Source organism: Phaseolus vulgaris, chromosome 10 (genome assembly GCF_000499845.2).
Source record: "Phaseolus vulgaris cultivar G19833 chromosome 10, P. vulgaris v2.0, whole genome shotgun sequence".
In the NCBI taxonomy this organism is placed as follows: Eukaryota; Viridiplantae; Streptophyta; class Magnoliopsida; order Fabales; family Fabaceae; genus Phaseolus; species Phaseolus vulgaris.
In genome coordinates, this window is record NC_023750.2 from 13,735,711 (window position 1) to 13,759,607 (window position 23,897).

The window sequence follows — 23,897 nt, forward strand, 5'->3', positions numbered from 1 at the left end:
GGAGGCACCAGTTAAAAGACCTCAACGCCCTCGCGCGTTTTGAGGCGAGATAAAGACCTCCTCGCCGTCGAGCGAGTGCAGGCGAGGAAGAGTGAAAAGTCCTCAGTGTTTCTGGGGGGGAGAAGATGTAACCCCTGGGGCAATGTAGAGGCACCAGTGAAAAGTCCTCAGTGTTTCTGGGGGGAGAAGATGTAACCCCTGGGGCAATGTAGAGGCACCAGTGAAAAGTCCTCAGTGTTTCTGGGGGGGAGGAGATGTAACCCTTGGGGCAATGTAGAGGCACCAGTGAAAAGTCCTCAGTGTTTCTGGGGGAAAGGAGATGTAACCCCTGGGGCAATGTAGAGGCACTAGCGAAAAGTCCTCAGTGTTTCTGGGGAGAGGAGATGTAACCCCTGGGGCAATGTAGAGGCACGAGTTAAAGACCTTCTCGCCTATGAGCGAGTTCAGGCGAGTTAAAGACCTTCTCGCCGATGAGCGAGTTCAGGCAAGATAAAATCCTTCTCGTCTCGAACGAGTTCAGGTATGGTGTAAAGGGCGAAAGAAGTTTGTTAGGTGACTAAGGCAGATTCGAAGAGAACGCCTAGCCACCCGGTCTCTTGTTCCGAAGATCAGGGAGGTAAAGAAGGATCCGAAAGGCGCCTCTACCCTCAGATGTAGGAACAATGGCCAAGTTATGAAGCCAGGAAGAAGCTGATATCGCCAAGAGTCTTTGGCGACCAGGAAAAATTCAAGCAATGGCAAGAAAGTTAAGACCCGTTTTGATAAGGTAGATCGGGTGAGCGATGTCTTAAGCCATTAGTTGATTTGAGTTTGTTATTTGAAGAGTGATTTTACATTAAGGTTCATTACCTTGAGATTACAAGTTGTTAAAGCGTTATTGTCCGAAGATCGGTGGTTCGAAACAGTTAAGTATATGATTGCGCTTACGAAATTACCAAGTTATTTCTTTGAAGTAAATTGTGCAAGAAAAGTTAAAGCAGCCAAAGAAGTTACAAGAGAAATACAAAGACTTTATCATTAAGTGGATATCAGTTCAGGGCACATGTACAGAAAAATCAGAAAAATAGAAAGCTTATTACAAGCAGATGGGGTAAGGGAGAAAGCATAAAGGTAGTGGATGGAGGGAATCAATTAGTCTTCAGCAGGAACAACCTTCCCATCCACCACCTCGTTGTTCAGGGACACCATGGCAAGATCCAAATCGGGATACAAGCAGGCGAACTGTTCCCGGGCGGCCTCGAATCCAGCAGCTAGAATCTGGGCAGAGCTCAGCTCAAGATCTTCGACTTGTTTCTTTTGCCCCTCATTCTGCTACTTCAGATCTTCAGCTTGCTTCTTCAGCTCTTCAGTTCTTCGACTGCTTCTTGAGCTTGAAGAAGGTCTTCAGTAGCCTTCTTGGATTCTGTTCCGTCCGGTTGACCGAGACGTCTTCGTGCGCGACCTCAACCGTCAGCTAGGGACTCCTTCCCCCTCGTTGCCTGTGGATTCCTGCAAAAAAGAAGACAAAAAGGCACCCTAGCGGCCGTGTGCACTCCGACGCTCAAGTCAGCCAGCAAGAAACACCAAAACTGTCCACCTACGTCTCTGAGCATCGCGTATAGCACTCTGAAGGTGGTAAAAAGAACTGTGTATATGTGTGTGTGTTGTCTCCTTCAGGCAGAAATATCCCACAGTCACTTGTACGTAACCTTCAAGCACGAGCAAGCGACTAGAGAGTTCTCTGCTAAATTTGCCGAAAGTTCCAACCCTTTTTCCAACATTCTCCGCGCTATTTAAACTACCCAAGCATTTAAAGCGCCTTAAAGCGCTTTTAATCACAAACGTAACGCACTCTAAAGCGTTTAATTAGAAAACGTAGCGCATTTAAGACGTTGAAACGCTTGGGAGCCATTATAGTACCTGAATGCTCGAAAGGGAAACTGTATTGAATGACTTTTAATTACCTGGCACCTGACTAAAGGGTGTTTCCATTCTGACAAGGCTGTTGTACACGTGGAGGGCCTCACGACGCCGTGACCCCATCTGGGGGCGTTTCTGCCCCATCTGGGGACGTTTCTACGTGTGAGTCCTTCTGCTTGGGAGTGCTACTGCGCTAGGGGTGACTTTTTGGGTGCCAATTCATGCCCCCAAGTATCTAGCCACTTACTTTGAGAGCGTATCTGCCTTCCTTTTGTACTCTGCACCCGGTTGCCCTGGGCGTGACTTTCCTCTTGAGTCGTATCTGCCCCACAGGCGTCTCTGGGGCGGGAGGAGCACTTCACGAGTCAGGCTGCCCTACACTGGTACTATTACTATGGCCTTGAAGCCACCTTTTCCTTCTCTTTATCACTGCCCCGGGTTATCAGGACCTGAGGCCTTCCCACGGCGTCGCTCCCTCCATGGTCTTTCCTACCCATGGGTATCGGGGAACCACACCGTGATTGCCTTGCTTTAGCACTGTTTGATCTGGCGACGCCCTGGTTGGGCGACGCCTTGACCTAGGCGACGCCTTGCCTTGGCGATGCTTCCTCTTGGCGTCTCTCCACCTGGGCGACGCCCTGCGTTGACTTTGACTCTCCAGCCGTTGACTTTGACTCTCCAGCTGTTGACTTTGACTTTGACTTAGTCAACGCCCGGATACGGGACGGTACAGATTCTGCCTGCACCTGGCCCAGTTCAGCGGCGAGCTTCCCTTTTTCTTCGTTGGCTTTGGCAAGCTTAGCCATGGTGTCGTCCCTCTCCTTCTCCACCTTTCCCAGGAAGACCTCCCGATCGGCTGACCTTTTCTCGAGGTTCTTCACCTTGGCGGCATCAGCTTTGATTAAGGCCTCCAGGTCAGCCACTTTGACGCGGTAAGGTACAATCTTGCTCTCCAGCTCAATTTTCTCTTGAGCCAAAAGCTGCACCTTATGGCGTAGATCGGTGGCCTCCTTGCGCGCCACCCGGAGCTCGGTGCTCATGGCATCTTCTACTCGGGAGTGTTCAATCTTGGCGAGTGTAAGATTGCAGGATAACCTCTCCGCCTCAATCCTTATGGTGCTGTTCTCAGTTCGGAGTGCGAAGAGGTCATCCTGGAGCTTCCTGGTAGAGCTCTCCACAGCTTTAGAGATGATGGTGGGGAAGTCCTCTGCCATCATCTTCAGTTTGGCCGAGAAAGGCTCCCACATCCTCTTGACCTCAAGAGAGAGGTTGGCTTGTGGAGGCACCGGGTGGGCTTGCTGCTGGTTTTCGCCGCCACCTTCTTGAGTTGGTTGCTCAGCGGGTGCTTCTTGGCGTGGCGGCGACGTCGGGGATTCAGTGATAAGAATTGGGGAGTGATGAGCACCTTCATCCCCGACTGGTGCAGCGTTTGCGGTTGAGGCGTTTGAAGGAGGACCCCCTCCAGCTGATACATAAGGCGTGGAGGCGCTCGGGGGTTCTCTATGAAGTTTGGCTCGGGGGCCTCAACCACAGGGGGCGCAGACGCCAATGGAATTGCTTGGACTGGCGAGGCAGGAGCTGGTGGAGGAGGCAACGTTGGAGACGGAGCTGGTGTGGATGGCGGTGTTGATGTAGGAAGTGGAGGTGGAGCTGGTGGTGAAGAAGGCGCCACCCTCTTCCTCTTGGTAACAAGGCCATCCTCTGTCGCCTCATCATCATCTTCTTCTTCTTCTTGGACTACTTGGGGGGCTTTCCTCTTTGGCTTCCTGAGGATAAGCTTCTTGCGTTGGTTGGCGGGTTGGACCTCGGGGGGAGTTGGGCCTTTTGGTGGCGATCTGCCCTGTGCGGCGGCGATCTCCACCACCGAGTTTGGCACGGTTTGGGAACCCGATGCCAACCCATGGGCTCGGGCGAGCGCCCTTAGTTCAGCAAGTTTGCCCTGGCCCAACATGCGATCTGCATAATGCAAAGGTGCATGGGTTAGTTCAGAGAAAAGGTAAACACATAAGGCATTATGCAGCAGAAGCAGATAAATGGTGCAGAAAATAAAACCAAAGTCTTGCGCGCAACGCACAAGACGCCCAGAAACAGTTAACAAAGGAAATGTCAAGATAGAGACTTAGACGTTGAAGTGAGTTCTAACCTATGCGAATTTCGAGTTGGTCCTCGAAGAACTCAAAGCAGACGAGTGTGGTGGTGAGGAAGGTGATGTTGGCGTCTGCCACACTCTTCCAGAAGAAGCATAGGTCCCTGTCCAAGGCACCCATGCTATCAGGACTCCTTGGCCTCCTGAAGCTGCCTTTGGACTCTTTGTTCCCCTTCTTTACCCAATACAAGGGGAAACCGTCGAGCAAAGAAGCGTCCTTGTCATTGGGGCGCACCTGGACGAATTTGCCCTTCCAGTCTTTGTAGGATTGCTGGAAGATAGAAAGGATCGACCTCCCAGCAATTCCGTTCAAGCTCACCCACAGGCGATCTCCTGGGTGCTTGGCTTCGAAAAGAAAGAGGAAGACATCCACTGATGCTGGCAGCCCCAAGTGATCGCACATTATCTGGAACGCCCGTACGAACGCCCAACTGTTGGGATGAAGCTGGGCGGCGGCGATGTTGAGCTCGGTAAGAAGCTCCCTTTCAAAGTGGGTGAAGGGAAACCTAAGTTTCACCTTCTTGAACAGGGTGGTGTAGACGAAGCAGAACGGCACACCATTGTTCCCCTTGTCATCGGCGCAGACTGGCAGGTCGGGGGGGCAAGGCAACACCGTCATTTTTTCGTCGTGCTCCTTATGGAACGACTGGTGTGGCTCATCCCCTGTCGTCAGTCGAAGAACCGCCCCAGCAGAGTTCACCGAGGAGGTTTCCTTCAGCAAGGTTGAGTTGGCCCATGGGTATAGTTTTTTGAAATCTGGCGAGGGGACGGAGCCTCCTCCGTTGACAGGCGGAGTAGCCTGGGCCAAGTTGGGGCGGGAAGGTGCAGGCCTCTCAGCCTGAGAAGATGAAGCACCGCGTGCTCGCGGTGGGTTGTGTGCTTGAGAAGAGGGGTTTCGTGACGAAGGAGGAGGATTGGGGGTGATCTTTGAGCGAGTCATCACGGAAGCTGAAAAGGAAGAAGAAAAGAAAAGGTGATCAGGGTTTGCAGAGGCTGACTCGATCACAAGAGAAGGGTGGAAAATGAACGAACGAAGGTTCGTTACAACGAAGACAAAGCCCTAAGTTACGAAGAAGGGAAAATAGAAAAAACAACCCACAACGTATGCACCAGACAGTTAAAGGATGATGCGAATCGGTTAAAATGCAGGAAAAACCAGCAGAAGAAGTAAAGGAAGTACCTTTTTATGATCGGGAAAGTGATGAGGGAAGTTGGTGATTCAGGAGGTTGAAGAACGTTGAGAGCTTTTGCATAAGAGAGTTGGAGCGTCTGAGAATACGAAGAAAGTGATGGAACAGTGAAAGGAAATGGGTTTAAAGGGTTTTTCGAAATGGGTTTGGAAGCGCATACGACAATTGAAGGTAACCGTTGATGAAGCCACGTGTCGAGTGATGGGAGGAGTGTTTGGTGGAGCGTCAGAAAAGCAGAAAGTACAACCGCTTGAAATTCTGCGCCAGCGCCACGTAGATTGGTATTGACGTGACTCCTTTAGTCTTTTCGCTGGACAAGTCGTCGCTTAAGACTGGGGGGCTTGTGTACCGCCCTGGTAGTCGGAAGTGATGACGTGGCATCAAGTTATTGTATAGGCGTGTTGAGAGGACGCCAGGCTGGCAAAAGGGAAGGAGGTCGGGGGGTTCGTGTAGTCGCCAGTTATCAAGTTGGCGTGCTCCGATCTCCATCACACCAATACCGGCGATCACCAAGTTGAAGACGAAGTCGCCAGATATGAACTTAGGCGACCAACTGATTAGAGATCGCCGGAGCAAGCACATCGCCGAAGATGAAGGTGGTACAGATTATGAAGGCGGCCGGCGAGACCACAGGGAAGGTGTATACGAAGGCACCCTAACTCGCCAATCCCAGTAGAGATCACACTCCAGGACAACTATGCACTGGGCAGTACCATGCATAAGTAACTTAGCCAAATGAGAGTCAGAAGCAGCGCCCAAGTCAAGGAGGCTCCAGATGATGGCACGTGTACGACTGGATGCGAGCCACGTGTCCAGGTCTGTAACTGCCAGGAGAGAGAAAGTGGCCAGGTATATAAGGGTTCCCCAACGAACTTCTGAGGTACGCGCGTTTAGATTATCTTCTTTACGCTTGCGAGTTTCTAGAGTATACTGTGAGAGAGAACATTGCACGGCTCCTTGAGAGTTCTTGAGTGTTGTTCCTAGTATTTGGTGGTTCGGTCACTGACTTGGGCGTTGGAGTGCGATCGGCCGCAGCGGCGCCGCTCTGTTCTTTTGCAGGTTCTTGAGGTGGATCTTGGCGGAGGACGGAGGTTGAAGTGGTGCACACGTCGATCCAAGTTTGACGAGGCAGGCCCCAACGTTTTGGTCAACAGGCAGGATCAGATACCATGGAGAGGTCGAGCTCGGGGTACTGGCAGGCGACTTGCTCCAGGGCGGCGTTGAACCCAGCGGCGAGGACTTGGGCGGAGCTTAGTTCGAGCTCTTCGTTTTGTTGTTTGAGCCCCTCGGTTTGCTGTTCCAGCTCGTCAGCACGTTTCTTCAGTTCTTCAGTTTTCCCACGAGCTTGAACGAGGTCTTCAGCAACCTTTTTGCTTTCCTCCCGCGCCTGGGCTAGCTCTGCAGCAATCTTTTCATTCTCCTCTCTAGCTTTGGCGAGCTTAGCCACGACGTCATCCCTCTCCTTTTCGACCTTTCCAAGGAGAACTTCTCGATCAACCGACCTTTTTTCAAGGTTCTCTACCTTGGCTGCATCCGCTTTTATTGATGCCTCCAAGTCAGCAACCTTGAGCCGGTAGGGAACCAGCTTACTCTCCAGCTCGATCTTCTCTTGAGCTAGGAGGTGCAGTTCCTGGCGTAGATCGGAGGTCTCCTTGCGTGCGACCCGCAACTCGGCACTCATGGCATCCTCCACCCTTGAGTGGTCGATCTCCGCCATCATCAGGTTACAAGACAGCTTCTCCGCTTCGATTCTTATCAGGCGATTCTCCTCTTTGAGTGTGGAGATATCATCATTTTGAGCTTAGCCGTGAAGGGCCCCCAGATTCCTTTGACCGCGAGGGGAAGGCTTGCAGCCGCTGTTGGTGGAGGTGCTGACTCTCACCACCACCCTCTTGAATTGGTTGATGAGGTTGGGCTTCCTGGCGTGGTGGTGATGTGGGGGACTCGGTAATGAGTATTGGCGAGTTATGAGCACCTTCATCCCCACCTGGTACAGCTTCAGCGATTGAGGTAGTTGAAGGAGGACCCTCTCCAGCAGATACGAATGGCGTGGAGGCGCTCGGAGGGTTCTCCATGAAGTTGGGCTCGTTGCCTTCAACCGCAGGAAGTGCAGCTGCCAAGGGTACTGCTTGGACTGGCGGTGTTGGAGCTGGGGGAGAGAGCGGTGTTGGTGTTGGGAGAGCAGGTGGTGAAGAAGGTGCCACCCTTCTCCTTTTGGTAATGAGGCCGTCCTCAGACGCCTCATCATCCTCATCCTCGTCTTCTTGAACCACTTGAGGAGTTTTCCTCTTTGGTTTCTTTAAGACGAGCTTCTTTCGTTGAGGGGCGGGCAGTGCCTCTGGAGGAGCTGGGCCTTGAGGGGGCGATCTGCCCTGGGCAGCGGCGATCTCCACCACCGAGTTTGACACGGTTTGAGAACCCGACGCCAATTTGTGGGTTCGGGCGAGCGCCTTCAGTTCTGCCAATTTGCCTTTGCCCAACATGAGATCTGCACAGTGCAAAAATATACAAGTAAGCGCGAAGGCAAAAGTAAAGTATACGAGTACGGGTGCGAATGATACAAACAAATGCAGGAAATAAAAACCAAGTCTAGTGCGCAACAAGCAGGACGCCCAATAATAGATAACAGAGATGCAGCACAAGACGAAAACCTAAATGTCGAGGTAAGTGCTAACCTATGTGAGCTTCGAGTTGGCCCTCGAGGAACTCGAAGGAGATTATTGCAGAGGTGGGAAAGGTGATGTTAGCGGCTGCCACGCTTTTCCAGAAGAGGCATAGATCCTTGTCCAACTCGCCCACGTTGTCAGGACTTCTTGGCCTTCTGAAGCTTTCTTTAGAGTCCTTATTTCCCTTGTTTACCCAGTACAAGTGAAAGCCATCGAGCAGCGAAGGGTCTTGATCATTTTGGCGCACTTGGACGAACTTTCCCTTCCAATCTTTGTAAGATTGCTGGAAGATAGAGAGGATCGATCTCCCAGCAATTCCATTGAAGCTCACCCAGGGGCGGTCTCCAGGGTTCTTAGCCTCGAACAAGAAAAGGAAAACGTCTACCGAGGCCGGTAGTCCCAAATGCGCGCACATAATTTGGAATGCCCGCACGAATGACCAGCTGTTGGGATGGAGCTGGGCAGCGGCGATGTTGAGCTCGGTTAATAGTTCCCGTTCAAAACGGGTGAAGGGAAGCCTGAGTTTCACCTTCTTGAAAAGAGTAGTGTAAATGAAGCAGAACAACTCGCCGTTGTTCCCCTTGTCATCTGCGGAGATTGGCACGTCAGGAGGGCAAGGCAGCACCATCAGTTTTTCGTCGTGCTCCTTGTGGAACGAGAGGTTGGGTTCGTCCCCTTTCTTCAACCGTAGCACCGCTAGCGCAGAGTTTACTGAAGAAGTCTCCTTCAGCAAAGTTGAGGTGGCCCATGGGTAGAGTTTCTTGTAGTCTGGAGTGGGAATGGAGGCTCCTCCGGCGACTGGTGGAGTTGCCTGAGCATGGTTGGGACGAGAGGTTGCAGGCCTCTCAGCCTGGGAAGAGGGAGCACCAGATGCTCGCGGTAGGTTATGCGCTTAGGATGAAGGGTGTTCTGGCCGGTTGACCTGGGTCGTCTTTATGCGTGGCTTGTTCTAATGAGCTAGGGCACCTTCGTTTTGCTTCGTCTGTCAGTACCTGAAAAAGAAGAACAAAGGGGCGCCCTCGCGACCGTTTGCACTCCGACGATCAAGTCAGCTAGCGAGAAACACCAAAGTAACTAGAAACTGTATAATAATCTCAATGACTAAAAACTGTATGGCTAAAACTGTGTTGCCCTAATTGTCTTGTGCTCTCAGCAGATGCGCCGTCAAGAACAATTAGGGTTTGTGCTCTGTATGTCTATCTGGGAACTAGGTTAAAACTCGTGTTACTGTGAAAAACGTACCTCTATAGGGCTTGTTTGTGCCCTATATATAGGTGAAAACTAGGGTTTACCTCTGCGTTGCCTGCTATTATCTAGGGTTCCTTGGAGGAGGTCCTTGCGCCGCTATCTTTAGGATCTTAGCGTGTCTGGCCCATGGACTTCCCTTATCTGGAGTGCAAGGCTCTTAACCTTATGGCCCCTTGGGCTTTAAACTTGAGCGCTGTATTTATCGTGCCATCATACTGTTTGAGTGCCCTAATTAAACACGTGTCATGCATGCAGCCTTCCCTGGATACCTTTAGTGAGCACGTGGGCATTACCACGTGCCCTTTTGACTTGATCATTTATTCTGTGCATAGGGACCCACAGTGCCGCCACCCAACTTAGGGTTATCCCCTCGTGTGATATGCTTACGTCATGCAGGTTGACTCTTCAGGCGATGTCTTACTTAGGCGATGGGCGATCTTATTTATGCTGCAGAACGCCGCTTTTACATACGACGACTACGTTGACTTCTTGACTACCTACCTTTCTCTTGTCCACGTCATCACACCCGATGACCTGGTCGGTACAAAGGGTTTCGTGATGAAGGAGGAGGATTCGCGGTGGTCTTTGTACGAGCCATCGCGGGAACTACAAAGGAAAAAGAAAAAGAAAGATGAACGAAGGTTGAAGAGATCGACTCGATTGTGGACGAAGGATGAAAAACGAACGAACGAGAGTTCGTTGTGATGAAAGTAATGGAAGACGAAGCCCTAAATTACGAAAAGGGAGAAGAAGAGGAAAAAAAACCCACAGCGTATGCACCAGGCAGATAATGGATGATGCGAATCGGTTAAAATGCAGCAAATATCAATAGAGGAAGTAAAAGAGGTACCTTTCGATGATCAGATAAGCGTTGAAGGGAGTTGGGGATTGAGAGAGTCGAAGAGCGTCGTGGGTTTGCAGAGAAAACTCAGAGCGTTTTGAGAAGGCAGAAAGATGATGAAACAGTAAAAATGAAGGGTTTAAGGGTTTTTCAAACGTTTTTGGAAGCGCAAACGACAACTAAAGATGACCGTTGATGAAGCCACGTGTCGAGCGATTGGAAAAAGGTGTTTGGTGGAGCGTCAGAGAAGCAGAAGGTACGAGCGTTTGGAATTCCGTGCCAGCGCCACGCAGATCGGCAGTGACGTGACCTCTTAGTCTTTTCGCTGGACAAGTCTTCGCTTAAGACTGGGGGGCTTGTGTACCGCCCAGGTGGTCGGAAGTGATGACGTGGCACCAAGCTATTATATAGGCGTGTTGAACGGGGCACCTGGCTGGCAGAAGGGAAGGAAGTCGGGGGCTCGTGTAGTCGCCAGTTATTAAGTTGGCGTGCTCCGATCTCTAGCATACCTAAACCGGCGGTCACCAGGCTTGAGATGAAGTTGCCGGATGCGAATCCAGACGACTAAGTGATTAGAGATCGCCGAAAGAAGGACATCGCCGAAGGATCAGGGAAGCTTGTTCCAGGCTTTCGAAGCAGAGGATAAAGTCGTCAGATAGTCATTCCCTAGCTAGGCAGAGGTTGAGGTCGAGGAACAGCTTACCCGAGCATGCACGATGAAGCAAGTGAAGTAGATCATGAAGGCGGCCAGTGAGACCACAGGGAAGGTGTGTACGAAGGCACCCGTACTCGCCACGCAGAAGAGATCACGCTCCAAGGCAGTTATGCGCTGAGTTGTTTCTTGCATAAGTAACTTAGCCGAAAAGCTTGAAGAGTAAGAAGTGGCGCCCAAGTCAAGGATGCTCCGGATGGTGACACGTGTACAGCTGGATACGAGCCACGTGTCCAGATGTGTAACTGTCAGGAGAGAGAAAGTGCACAGGTATATAAGAGATTCCAACGAACTTCTGAGGTACGCGCGTTTTAGAATACTTCTTTTACGCTTGCGAGAACTTGAGTACGCTGAGAGAGAATTTTGCACAGTTCCTGAAGTTCTTAGTTTTCTCTTAGTATTTTGGTGGTTCAGTCGCTGACTTGGGCGTCGGAGCGTGATCGGCCGCAGCGACGCCGTTCTGTCTTTTGCAGGTTCTTGAGGTGGATCAACGCGAAGGACGGAAGCTAACACAGCGCAAAGTCGATCCAGATTTGACGAGGCAAGGCTCTTGCGTCTTGGTCAACAGGCAGGATCAGTAATCATAGCAAGTTTAATCAAATTAACCTGTTCCCGCCAGTTGACTGGGACCGTCTTTGCGCGTGGCTTGTCCTCGCGAGCTAGGGCACCCTCGTTCTGCTCCGTCTGTGAGTACCTGAAAAGAAGTGGACGAAGGGGCGCCCTCGCGGCCGTTTGCACTCCGACGATCAAGTCAGCTAGCGAGAAACATCAAAGGTGACACACCTCCGTATCGGAACACCGTGAAGGGATGCTCTGAAGGTGGTCGAAAATACTAGGTAGCTAATACTGTGTGCCCTAATTGTCTGCGCGCACAGTGGGTGCGCCGTAAAACAACTAGGGTTTGTGGCTCTATGTAAACTGTGAGAGTTAGGTCAAAACTCGGATCCCCTTTCAAACGTCTTAAGGCCCTTTTTAAATACCTCCCGCATTAAAGCGTGTTAAAGCGCATTGAAGGCGTATAGAAATATCCCTTGAAACATTCAAAACGTAATCTAAATTAACGCGTACCTTAGCGAACTTTCAGGAAAGCCTTGATGTTTCAGTGCTTATTGCCACGTGTCCTTCTGACTTGATCACTACTCTACGTAGAGGGCCTCACAGCACCGTAACCGAACTTAGGGTTATTCCATTGTGTGAGTCCTCTTTCCTCGAAGTGTATCTGGCGCAGGGGGTTTCTTTCTGGGTGCCAACTCATGCGCCCCAGCCTCTAGTCATTCGCTTTGGGGGTGTATCTTCTTTACTCTCGCACCACGCACCTGGCTCGCCCCTGGGTTTGTCCCTCTCATGGGTCGTATCTACCCCAGGGGTCTCTCTAAGGTGGCGTGGGTACTTCACGAGTCAGGGTACTCCCCACTAGTACTAGAACTATGGCCTTGAAGCCACCTTTCTCTTCTCTTTGTTACTGTTCTGAGCTGTCGAGGCCCGAAACCTCCTTGCAGTGTCGCCTCCCCCTCCATGGTCTTTCCTACCCATGGGGGTATCTCCAACTCAATTTGATTCCATAGAATGTCAAAGAATCATCTCTATCTTGCTGTTCCCGCCGGTTGACCGGGATCGTCTTTGTGCGCGGCTTGTGCTCGCGAGCTAGGGCACCTTCGTTTTGCATCCGTCTGTGAGTACCTGAAAAGAAGTGAACAAAGGGGCACCCTCACGGCCGTTTGCACTCCGACGATCAAGTCAGCTAGCGAGAAACATCAAAGCTGACGCACCTCCGTATCGGAACACCGTAAATGGATGCTCTGAAGGTGGTCAGAAATAACTGTACTGAACCACTGAAACAGTGTTGCCCTAATTGCCTTGTGCACACTGTGGGTGCGCAACGAAAACAACTAGGGTTTGTGCTCTGTGTAACTATCAGAATTAGGTTAAAACTCTCCTTCTTCAAATGCCCCAAGGTCCCTTTTTATACATCTCTCATGTTTAAATTGCGTTAAAGCGCATTGAAAGCGTATAAAAATATTCCTTGGAACGTTCAAATCTTAACTGAATTAACGCATACCTTGGCAAACTTTCACTGAAACCTTTAATGAGCACGTACACATCGTCACGTACCCTTCTAACTTGATCGTTATTCTACGCAGAGGGTCCCACAGCGCCGTAACCCAACTTAGGGTTAATCCATTGTGTGGGCCCTCCTTCCTTCAAAGTGCTTTTGGCGAGTGGGTTGACTTTCGGGGTGCCAACTCATGCGTCCCAATCACTAGTCACTTGCCCTGGGGGTGTATCTACCTTCTCTCGTACCACGCACGTGGTTCTCCCCTGGTCATGGCCCTCTCATGGGTCGTATCTGTCCCAGGGTCTCCCAGCAGTGGTGTGGATACTTCACGAGTCAGGTTTACCCCCTACTGGTACTAGAACTTATGGCCTTAAAGCCACCTTTCTTTGTTACTGTTCTGAGCTATCAAGGTCCAAGGCTTCCTCACGGTGTCGCCTCCTCCACGGTCTTTCCTACCCATGGGCATCGGGGGGTAACACCATTGATATCTCCGCTTGGCGATGCCTCTCTCGGGTGATGTCTCTCTTGGGCGATGTCTCTCTTGGGCGATGTCTCTCTTGGGCAATGCCTCTCTTGGGCGATGTCTCTCTTGGGCGATGTCTCTCTTGGGCGATGTCTCTCTTGGGCGATGCCTCTCTTGGGCGATGTCAGACCACCTGATCTTCCATTATCTAACACGTCGGTGACACATAAAGGGCGACAACCGATTATGTATGCCGCAGAACACCACTTCCATAAATGGCGACTATGTACACCGCAAAACGCTACTTCCATAAACGACGACTATGTTGACTTCTTGACCACCCACCTTTCTCTTGTCCACGTCATCACACCCGATGACCTGATTGGTACACAAGCCCCCCAGTCTTGAGCTGATAACTTGTTTCAGCAAAAAGACTAAGGCCTCGCCCTATCGTCCACATGGCATTTTGATGTGTATATGATGTGATTGCCCTTTGCTTAATTTACATCTGTCATGGACTTTATTTGTAACTATAACTCTTGATCCTTACCTAAATGTTTATTTGCTTTATCTTTGTATACTTGCGTCTGCTTCTGCTTTCTTTGCTATATCGTGGCGTTACCCTCGGTACTCCTTGTCATTGTGTTCGACTTTAACTCTTTAGGTAGCACGTGATCTCTTCTCTTACTTTTCCCGTTTAAGTCGTTATGCGTACCCTTCTTTTGGCCTCTCCACCAAGAAACTTACTTGGCCTTCGTCTCTGCATGCAATTTTCCCCATGAAAGCGCTGCTTACCGCGTCATTGCCTAAAGGAAAAGAAGGATTTGGTCTCTACTATGGCCTCAACATCGCTCAAAGGCGAGGAGGACTTATCTGTTCGTCTCTGGTACCTCAACGTCGCTCAAGGGCGACGAGGGCTTATCTCACCTGTGCTGGGTGCCCACACTCAAGGAGGGACCTGCTCTGGGGCCAACTATTCATACTTGAGGAGGGGGCATCCCGAAGGAATCCCTTAACCCCTGCTCAAGGACTAAGCGCTCGGGTTTTTAACTTGTACTGATATCTGGTACCGGGGCTAGCTGTTCATACTTGAGGAGGGGGCATCCCGAAGGAATCCCTTAACCCCTGCTCAAGGACTAAGCACCCGGATTTTCAACTCTCACTGATATCTGGTACCGGCGACTAGCTGTTCATACTTGAGGAGGGGGCGTCCCGAAGGAATCCCTTAACCCTTGCTCAAGGACTAGGCGCCCGGATTTTCAACTTTCACTGATATCTGGTACCGGGGCTAGTTGTTCATACTTGACGAGGGGGCGAAGGAATCCCTTAACCCCTGCTCAAGGACTAGGCGCCCGGATTTTAACTCATACTGAACATACCTGTTATCTTGCTCTGAACTCACTCAAGGGTGAGAAGGACCTTTCCTGATGCCTCAACTTGCCCAGGGGTTACATCTCCTCCTCCCCTGGATGCATTGAGGACTTTCAAACTTGCCTCAATTTGCTTACGCAAAGAGGTCTTGTAATCTGTTCTTGCTTGTACTCGCTCAAGGCGAGGAGGACTTTAATCTTTTCGCTCGAGGCGAGGAAGGTCTTTTCAATCTCTTCTCGCCTACACTTGCTCGAGGCGATGAAGGTCTTTTAAATCTCTTCTCGCCTACACTCGTTGGAGGGGAGGAAGGTCTTTTAAATCTCTTCTCGCCTACACCCGCTCGGGGCGAGGAAAGTATTTTTAATCTCTTCTCGCATACACTCGCTCGAGGCGAGGAAGGTCTTGTTAATCTCTTCTCGCCTACACTCGCTCGAGGCGAGAAAGGTCTTTTAAATCTATTTCGAGGCGAGGAAGGTCCTTTAAATCTCTTCTCGCCTACACTCGCTCGAGGCGAGGAAGGTCATTTTAATCTCTTCTCGCCTACACTCGCTCGAGGCGAGGAAGGTCTTTTTAATCGCTTCTCGGCTACACTCGCTCGAGGCGAGGAAGGCCTTTTAAATCTCTTCTCGCCTACACTCGCTCCAGGCGATGAGTGTCTTTTAAATCACTTCTCGGCTACACTCGCTCGAGGCGAGGAAGGTCTTTTTAATCTCTTCTCGCCTACACTCGCTCGAGGCAAGGAAGATCTTTTTAATCTCCTTTCGCCTACACTCGCTCGAGGCGAGGAAGGGATTGTAAATCTCTTTTCGGCTACACTCGCTCGAGGCGAGGAAGGTCCTTTAAATCTCTACTCGCCTACACTCGCTCGAGGCGAGGAAGGTCTTTTTAATCTCTTCTCGCGTACACTCGCTCGAGGCGAGGAAGGTCTTTTAAATCTCTTCTCGTCTACCCTCGCTCGAGGCGAGGAGAACTCTTTAATCTCTTCTGGCCTACACACGCTCACGGCGAGTAAGGTCTTTTTAATCTCTTCTCGCGTACACACGCTCACGGCGAGTAAGGTATTTTTAATCTCTTCTCGCCTATACTCGCTTGAGGCGAGGAGGACTTTTTAATCTTTCCTCGCTTAGACTCGCTTACAGCGAGGAGGACCCTTTAATCTCTTCTTGCGTACACTCGCTCACGGTGAGGAGGACTTTTTAAAATCTTTTCGCCTACACTCACTCACGGCGAGGAGAGGACTAGGCGCCCGGATTTTCAACTTTCACTGATATCTGGTACTAGGACTAGCCGTTCATACTTGAGGAGGGGACTCCCGAAGGAATCCCTTAACCCCTGCTCAAGGACTAGGTGCCCAGATTTTCAACTTTCACTGATATCTGGTACCAGGGTTAGCTGTTCATACTTGAGGAGGGGGCTTCCCGAAGGAATCCCTTAACCCCTGCTCAAAGACTAGGCTCCCGGATTTTAACTTGTACTGATATTTGGTACCGTGGCTAGTTGTTCAGACTTGAGCAGGGGGCGTCCCGAAGGAATCCCTTAACCCCTTCTCAAGGACTAGGCGCCCGTATTTTCAACTTTCATTGATATCTGGTACCGGGGCTAGCTGTTCATACTTGAGGAGGGGGCGTCCCGAAGGAATCCCTTAACCCCTGCTCAAGGACTAGGCGCCCGGATTTTAACTCATACTGGATATACCTGTCATCTTGCTCTGAACTCACTCGAGGGTGAGAAGCACCTTTCCTGATGCCTCAACTTGCCCAGGGGTTACATCTCCTCCTCCCCTGGATGCATTGAGGACTTTCAAACTTGCCTCAATTTACTTGCGCAAAGAGGTCTTGTAATCTGTTCCTGCCTGTACTCGCTCAAGGCGAGGAGGACTTTAATCTTTTTCGCTCGAGGTGAGGACGGTCTTTTTAATCTCTTCTCGCTTACACTCGCTGGAGGGGAGGAAGGTCTTTTAAATTTCTTCTCGCCTACACTCACTCGAGACGAGGAAAGTCTTTTTAATCTCTTCTCGCATACACTCGCTCGAGGAGAGGAAGGCCTTTTTAATCTCTTCTCGCCTTCACTCGCTCGAGGCGAGAAAGGTCTTTTAAATCTCTTTCGAGGCGAGGAAGGTCCTTTAAATATCTTCTCGCCTACACTCGCTCGAGGCGAGGAAGGTCTTCTTAATCTCTTCTCGCCTACACTTGCTCGAGGCGAGGAGGACTCTTTAATCTCTTTTTGCCTACACTCGCTCGAGGCGAGGAAGGTCTTTTAAATCTCTTCTCGCCTACACTCGGTCGAGGCGAGGAGGACTCTTTAATCTCTTCTCTCCTACACACGCTCACGGCGAATAAGGTCTTCTTAATCTCTTCTCGCCTACACTCGCTCGAGGCGAGGAGGAGTTTTTAATCTCTTCTCAGCTACACTCGCTCGAATTGATGAAGGTCTTTTAAATCTCTTCTCGCCTACACTCGCTGGAGGCGAGAAAGGTCTTTTAAATCTCTTCTCGCCTACACGCGCTCGGTGGGAGGAAAGTATTTTTAATCTCTTCTCGCATACACTCGCTCGAGGCGAGGAAGGTCTTTATAATATCTTCTCGCCTACACTCGCTCGAGACGAGAAAGGTCTTTTAAATATATTTCGAGGCGAGGAAGGTCCTTTAAATATCTTCTCGCCTTCACTCGCTCGAGGCGACGAAGGTCTTTTTAATCTCTTATCGCCTACACTCGCTCGAGGCGAGGAAGGTCTTTTAAATCTCTTCTCGGCTACACTCGCTCGAGGCGAGGAGGACACTTTAATCTCTTCTCGCCTACACACGCTCACGGCGAGTAAGGTCTTTTTAATCTCTTCTCGCCTACACACGCTCACGGCGAGTAAGGTCTTTTTAATCTATTGTCGCCTATACTCGCTTGAGGCGAGGAGGACTTTTTAATCTTTCCTCGCCTACATTCGCTTACGGCGAGGAGGACCCTTTAATCTCTTCTTGCGTACACTCGCTCACGGCGAGGAGGACTTTTTAAAATCTTTTCCCCTACACTCTCTCACGGGGAGGAGAGGACTAGGCGCCCGGATTTTCAACTTTCACTGATATCTGGTACCGGGGCTAGCTGTTCATACTTGAGGAGGTGGCGTCCTGAAGGAATCCCTAAAACCCTGCTCAAGGACTAGGCGCTCAGATTTTCAACTTTCACGGATATCTGGTACTGGGGCTAGCTATTCATACTTGAGGATGGGGCGTTCTGAAGGAATCCCGTAAACCCTGCTCAAGGACTAGGCTCCCGGATTTTAACTTGTATTGATATCTGGTACCGGGGCTTGCTGTTCATACCTGAGGAGGGAGCGTCCCGAAGGAATCCCTTAACCCCTGCTCAAGGACTAGGCGCCCGGATTTTCAACTTTCACTGATATCTGGTACCGGGGCTAGTTGTTCATACTTGAGGAGGGGGCGTCCCGAAGGAATCCCTTAATCCCTGCTCAAGGACTAGGTGCCCGGATTTTAACTTATACTGGACATACCTGTCATCTTGCTCTGAACTCACTCGAGGGTGAGAAGCACCATTCCTGATGCCTCAACTTGCCCAGGGGTTACATCTCCTCCTCCCTTGGATGCATTGAGGACTTTCAACTTGCCTCAATTTGCTTACGTAAAGAGGTCTTGTAATCTGTTCTTGCCTGTACTCGCTCAAGGCGAGGAGGACTTTAATCTTTTTTTCTCGAGGAGAGGAAGGTCTTTTTAATCTCTTCTCGCCTACACTCGCTCGAGGCGATGAAAGTCTTTAAAATCTCTACTCGCCTACACTCGCTGGAGGCGAGGAAGGTCTTTTAAATCTCTTCTCGCCTACACTCGCTCGGTGGGAGGAAAGTCTTTTTAATCTCTTCTCGCATACACTCGCTTGAGACGAGGTAGGTCTTGTTAATCTTTTCTCGCCTACACTCTCTCGAGGCGAGAAAGGTCTTTTAAATCTATTTCGAGGCGAGGAAGGTCCTTTAAATCTCTTCTCGCCTATAGTCCCTCTAGGGGAGGAAATTCTTTTTAATCCCTTCTCGCCTACACTCACTCGAGGCGAGGAAGGTCTTTTTAATCGCTTCTCGCCTACACTCGCTCGAGGCGAGGAAGGTCTTTTAAATCTCTTCTCGCCTACACTCGCTCGAGGCGAGGAGGGTCTTTTGAATCTCTTCTCGGCTACATTCTCTCGAGGCAAGGAAGGTCTTTTTAATCTCTTCTCGCCTACACTCGCTCGAGGTGAGGAAGGTCTTTTTAATCTCTTCTCGCCTAGACTCAGTTGAGGCGAGGAAGGTCTTTTAAATCTCTTTTCGCCTACACTCGTTCGAGGCGAGGAAGGTCCTTTAAATCTCTTCTCGCCTACAAACGCTCCCAGCGAGGAAGGTCTTTTTAATCTCTTCTCGCCTACACACGCTCACGGCGAGTAAGGTCTTTTTAATCTCTTCTTGCCTATACTCGCATGAGGCGAGGAGGACTTTTTAATCTTTCCTCGCCTACACTCGTTTACGGCGAGGAGGACCCTTTAATCTCTTCTTGCCTACACTCGCTCACGGCGAGGAGGACTTTTTAATCTCTTCTCGCCTACACTCGCTCACGGCGAGGAGAGGACTAGGTGCCCAGATTTTCAACTTTGACTGATATCTGGTACTGGGGCTAGCTATTCATACTTGAGGAGGGGGCGTTCCGAAGGAATCCCGTAACCCCTGCTCAAGGACTAGGCTCCCGGATTTTAAATTGTATTGAGATCTGGTACCGGCGCTAGCTGTTCATACTTGAGGAGGGGGGCGTCCTGAAGGAATCCCTTAATCCCTGTTCAAGGACTAGGCGCCCGAATTTTCAATTTTCACTAATATCTGGTACCGGGGCTAGTTGTTCATACTTGAGGAGGGGGCGTCCCGAAGGAATCCCTTAACCCGTGCTCAAGGACTAGGCGCCCGGATTTTAACTCATACTGGACATACATGTCATCTTGCTCTGAACTCACTCGAGGGTGAGAAGGACCTTTCCTGATGCCTCAACTTGCCCAGGGGTTTCATCTCCTCCTCCCTTGGATGCATTGAGGACTTTCAAACTTGCCTCAATTTGCTTACGTAAAGAGGTCTTGTAATCTGTTCTTGCCTGTACTCGCTCAAGGCGAGGAGGACTTTAATCTTTTTTATTCGAGGCGAGGAAGGTCTTTTTAATCTCTTCTCGCCTACACTCGCTCGAGGCGATGAAAGTCTTTAAAATCTCTTCTCGCCTACACTTGCTGGAGGCGAGAAAGGTCTTTTAAATCTCTTCTCGCCTACACTCGCTCGGGGCGAGGAAAGTCTTTTTAATCTCTTCTCGCATACACTCGCTCGAGGCGAGGAAGGTCTTGTTAATCTCTTCTCGCCTACACTCGCTCGAGGCGAGAAAGGTCTTTTAAATCTATTTCGAGGCGAGGAAGGTCCTTTAAATCTCTTCTCGCCTACACTCGCTCTAGGCGAGGAAGGTCTTTTTAATCGCTTCTCGCCTACACTCGCTCGAGGCGAGGAAGGTCTTTCAAATCTCTTCTCGCCTACACTCGCTCGAGGCGAGGAGGGTCTTTTGAATCTCTTCTCGGCTACATTCGCTCGAGGCAAGGAAGGTCTTTTTAATCTCTTCTCGCCTACACTCGCTCGAGGCGAGGAAGGTCTTTTTAATCTCTTGTCTCCTACACTCGCTCGAGGCGAGGAAGGTCTTATAAATCTCTTTTCGCCTACACTGGCTCGAGGCGAGGAAGGTCCTTTAAATCTCTTCTCGCCTACACACGCTCGCAGCGAGGAAGGTCTTTTTAATCTCTTCTCGCCTACACACGCTCACGGCGAGTAAGGTCTTTTTAATCTCTTCTCGCCTATACTCGCTTGAGGAGAGGAGGACTTTTTAATCTTTCCTCGCCTACACTCGGTTACGGCGAGGAGGACCCTTTAATCTCTTTTTTCCTACACTCACTCACGGCGAGGAGGACTTTTTAATCTCTTCTCGCCTACACTCGCTCATGGAGAGGAGAGGACTAGGTGCCCAGATTTTAACTCATACTGGACATACCTGTCATCTTGCTCTGAACTCACTCGAGGGTGAGAAGCACCTTTCCTGATGCGTCAACTTGCCCAGGGGTTACATCTCCTCCTCCCCTGGATGCATTGAGGACTTTCAAACTTGCCTCAATTTTCTTACGTAAAGAGGTCTTGTAATCTGTTCTTGCCTGTACACGCTCAAGGCGAGGAGGACTTTAATCTTTTTCGATTGAGGCGAGGAAGGTCTTTTTAATCTCTTCTCCCCTACACTCGCTCGAGGCGATGAAGGTCTTTAAAATCTCTTCTCGCCTACACTCGCTGGAGGCGAGGAAGGTCTTTTAAATCTCTTCTCGCCTACACTCGCTCGGGGCGAGGAAAGTATTTTTAATCTCTTCTCGCATACACTCGCTCGAGGCGAGAAAGGTCTTTTAAATCTATTTCGAGGCGAGGAAGGTCCTTTAAATCTCTTCTCGCCTACACACGCTCTAGGCGAGGAAAGTCTTTTTAATCTCTTCTCGCCTACACTCGCTCGAGGCGAGGAAGGTCTTGTTAGTCGCTTCTCGCCTACACTTGCTCGAGGCGAGGAAGGTCTTTTAAATCTCTTCTCGCCTACACTCGCTCGAGGAGAGGAGGGTCTTTTGAATCTCTTCTCAGCTACACTCGCTCGAGGCGAGGAAGGTCTTTTTAATCTCTTATCGCCTACACTCGCTCGAGGCGAGGAAGGTCTTTTTAATATCTTCTCTCCTACACTCGCTCGAGGCGAGGAAGGTCTTTTAAATCTCTTCTCGCCTACACTCGCTCGGGGCGAGGAAAGTCGTTTTAATCTCTTCTCGCATACACTCGCTCGAGGCGAGGAAGGTCTTTTTAATCTCTTCTCGCCTACAGTCGCTCGAGGCGAGAAAGGTCTTTTAAATCTATTTCGAGGTGAGGAAGGTCCTTTAAATCTCTTTTCGCCTACACTCGCTCGAGGCGAGGAAGGTCCTTTAAATCTCTTCTCGCCTACACTAGCTCGAGGCGAGGAAGGTCTTTTTAATCTCTTCTCGCTTACACTCGCTCGAGGCGAGGAAGGACTTTTAAATCTCTTCTCAGCTACACTCGCTCGAGGCGAGGAGGACTCTTTAATCTCTTCTCGCTTACACACGCTCACGGCGAGTAAGGTCTTTTTAATCACTTCTCGCCTACACACGCTCACGACGAGTAAGGGCTTTTTAATCCCTTCTCGCCTATACTCGCTTGAGGTGAGGAGGACTTTTTAATCTCTTTTCGCCTACACTCTCTCACGGCGAGGAGATGACTAGGCTCCCGGATTTTCAACTTTCACTGATATCTGGTACCGGGGCTAACTGTTCATACTTGAGGAGGGGGCGTCCCGAAGGAATCCCTGAACCCCTGCTTAAGGACTAGGCGCCCGAATTTTCAACTTTCACTGATATCTGGTACTGGGGCTAGCTATTCATACTTGAGGAGGGGGCGTCCCGAAGGAATCTTTTAAGCCCTTCTCAAGGACTAGTCTCCCGGATTTTAACTTGTACTGATATCTGGTACCGGGGCTAGCTGTTCATACTTGAGGAGGGGGAGTCCCGAAGGAATCCCTTAACCCCTGCTCAAGGACTAGGCGCCCGGATTTTCAACTTTCACTGATATCTGGTACTGGGGCTAGCTGTTCATACTTGAGGAGGGGGCGTCCCGAAAGAATCCCTTAACCCCTGCTCAAGGACTAGGCGCCCGAATCTTAACTCATACTGGACATACCTGTCATCTTGCTCTGAACAAACTCGAGGGTGAGAAGGACCTTTCCTGATTCCTCAACTTGCCCAGGGGTTACATCTCCTCCTCCCCTAGATGCACCGAGGACTTTTAAACTTCCCTCAATTTGCTTATGCAAAGAGGTCTTGTAATCTGTTCTTGCCTGTACTCGCTCAAGGCGAGGAGGACTTTAATCTTTTTCGCTCGAGGCGAGGAAGGTCTTTTTAATCTCTTCTCGCCTACACTCCCTCGAGGCGAGGAAGGTCTTTTAAATCTCTTCTCGCCTACACTCGCTCGAGGCGAGGAAGGTCTTTTAAATTTCTTCTCGCCTACATTTTCTTGAGGCGAGGAAGGTCTTTTTAATCTCTTCTCGCCTACACTCGCTCGAGGCGAGGAAGGTCTTTTTAATCTCTTCTCGCCTACACTCGCTCGAAGCGAGGAAGGTCTTTTAAATCTCTTCTCGCCTACAGTCGCTCGAGGCGAGGAGGACTCTTTAATCTCTTCCGCCTACACACGCTCACGGCGAGTAAGGTCTTTTTAATCTCTTCTCGCCTACACTCGCTCGAGGTGAGGAGGACTTTTTAATCTTTCCTCGCCTACACTCGCTTACGACGAGGAGGACCCTTTAATCTCTTCTTTCCTACACTCGCTCACGGCGAGGAGGACTTTTTAATCTTTTTCTCGCCTACGCTCGCTCACGGTGAGGAGGACTTTTTAATCTCTTCTCGCCTACACTCGCTCAAGGCGAGGAGGACTTTAATCTTTTTCCCTTGAGGTGAGGAAGGTCTTTTAAATCTCTTCTCGCCTATACTCGCTCGAGGCGAGGAAGGTCTTTTAAATCTCTTTTCGCCTACACTCGCTCGAGGCGAGGAAGGTCTTTGAAATCTCTTCTCGCCTACAGTCGCTCGAGGCGAGGAAGGTCGTTTTAATCTCTTCTCGCCTACACTCGCTCGAGGCGAGGAAGGTCTTTTTGATCTCTTCTCGCCTATACTCGCTCGAGGCGAGGAAGGTCTTTGAAATCTCTTCTCGCCTACACTCGCTCGAGGCGAGGAGGACTCTTTAATCTCTTCCGCCTACACACGCTCACGACGAGTAAGGTCTTTTTAATCTCTTCTCACCTACACTCGCTCGAGGCGAGGAGGAATTTTTAATCTTTCCTCGTCTACACTCGTTTACGGTGGGAGGACCTTTTAATCTCTTTTCGCCTACACTCGCTCACGGCAAGGAGGACTTTTTAATCTCTTCTCGCCTACACTCGCTCACGGCGAGGAGGACTTTTTTAATCTTTCCTCGGCTACATTCGCTCACGGTGAGGAGGACTTTTTAATCTCTTCTCGCTTACACTCGCTCACGGCGAGGAGGACTTTTTAATCTCTTCTCGCCGGAAGGCGATGAGAACTTAGAAAACTTCATACTTGTGGCGAGAAGGACTAAAAAATTAACTTTCACCCCCGATCGCCAGATGGCGATGAGGGTTTAAAGCTGTATACGCGTGCCTCCGATCGCTAGGTGGCGATGAGGACTTAAAACTTAACCTTCACCTCCGATCGCCA

At 50.3% G+C, this 23,897-nt stretch overlaps 1 protein-coding gene across 1 annotated transcript in view; it reads right to left on the reverse strand.

Moving 5' to 3' along the window:
• Positions 1-7,025: 7,025 nt before the first annotated feature.
• The window catches only part of LOC137815033 (uncharacterized), a 39,692-nt gene continuing 22,820 nt past the window's right edge, over positions 7,026-23,897 (reverse strand). The window contains exon 2 of the mRNA XM_068618056.1: positions 7,026-7,723. Within this exon, the coding sequence (XP_068474157.1) occupies positions 7,026-7,723 (698 nt within the window). The remainder of the gene's footprint in view (positions 7,724-23,897) is intronic.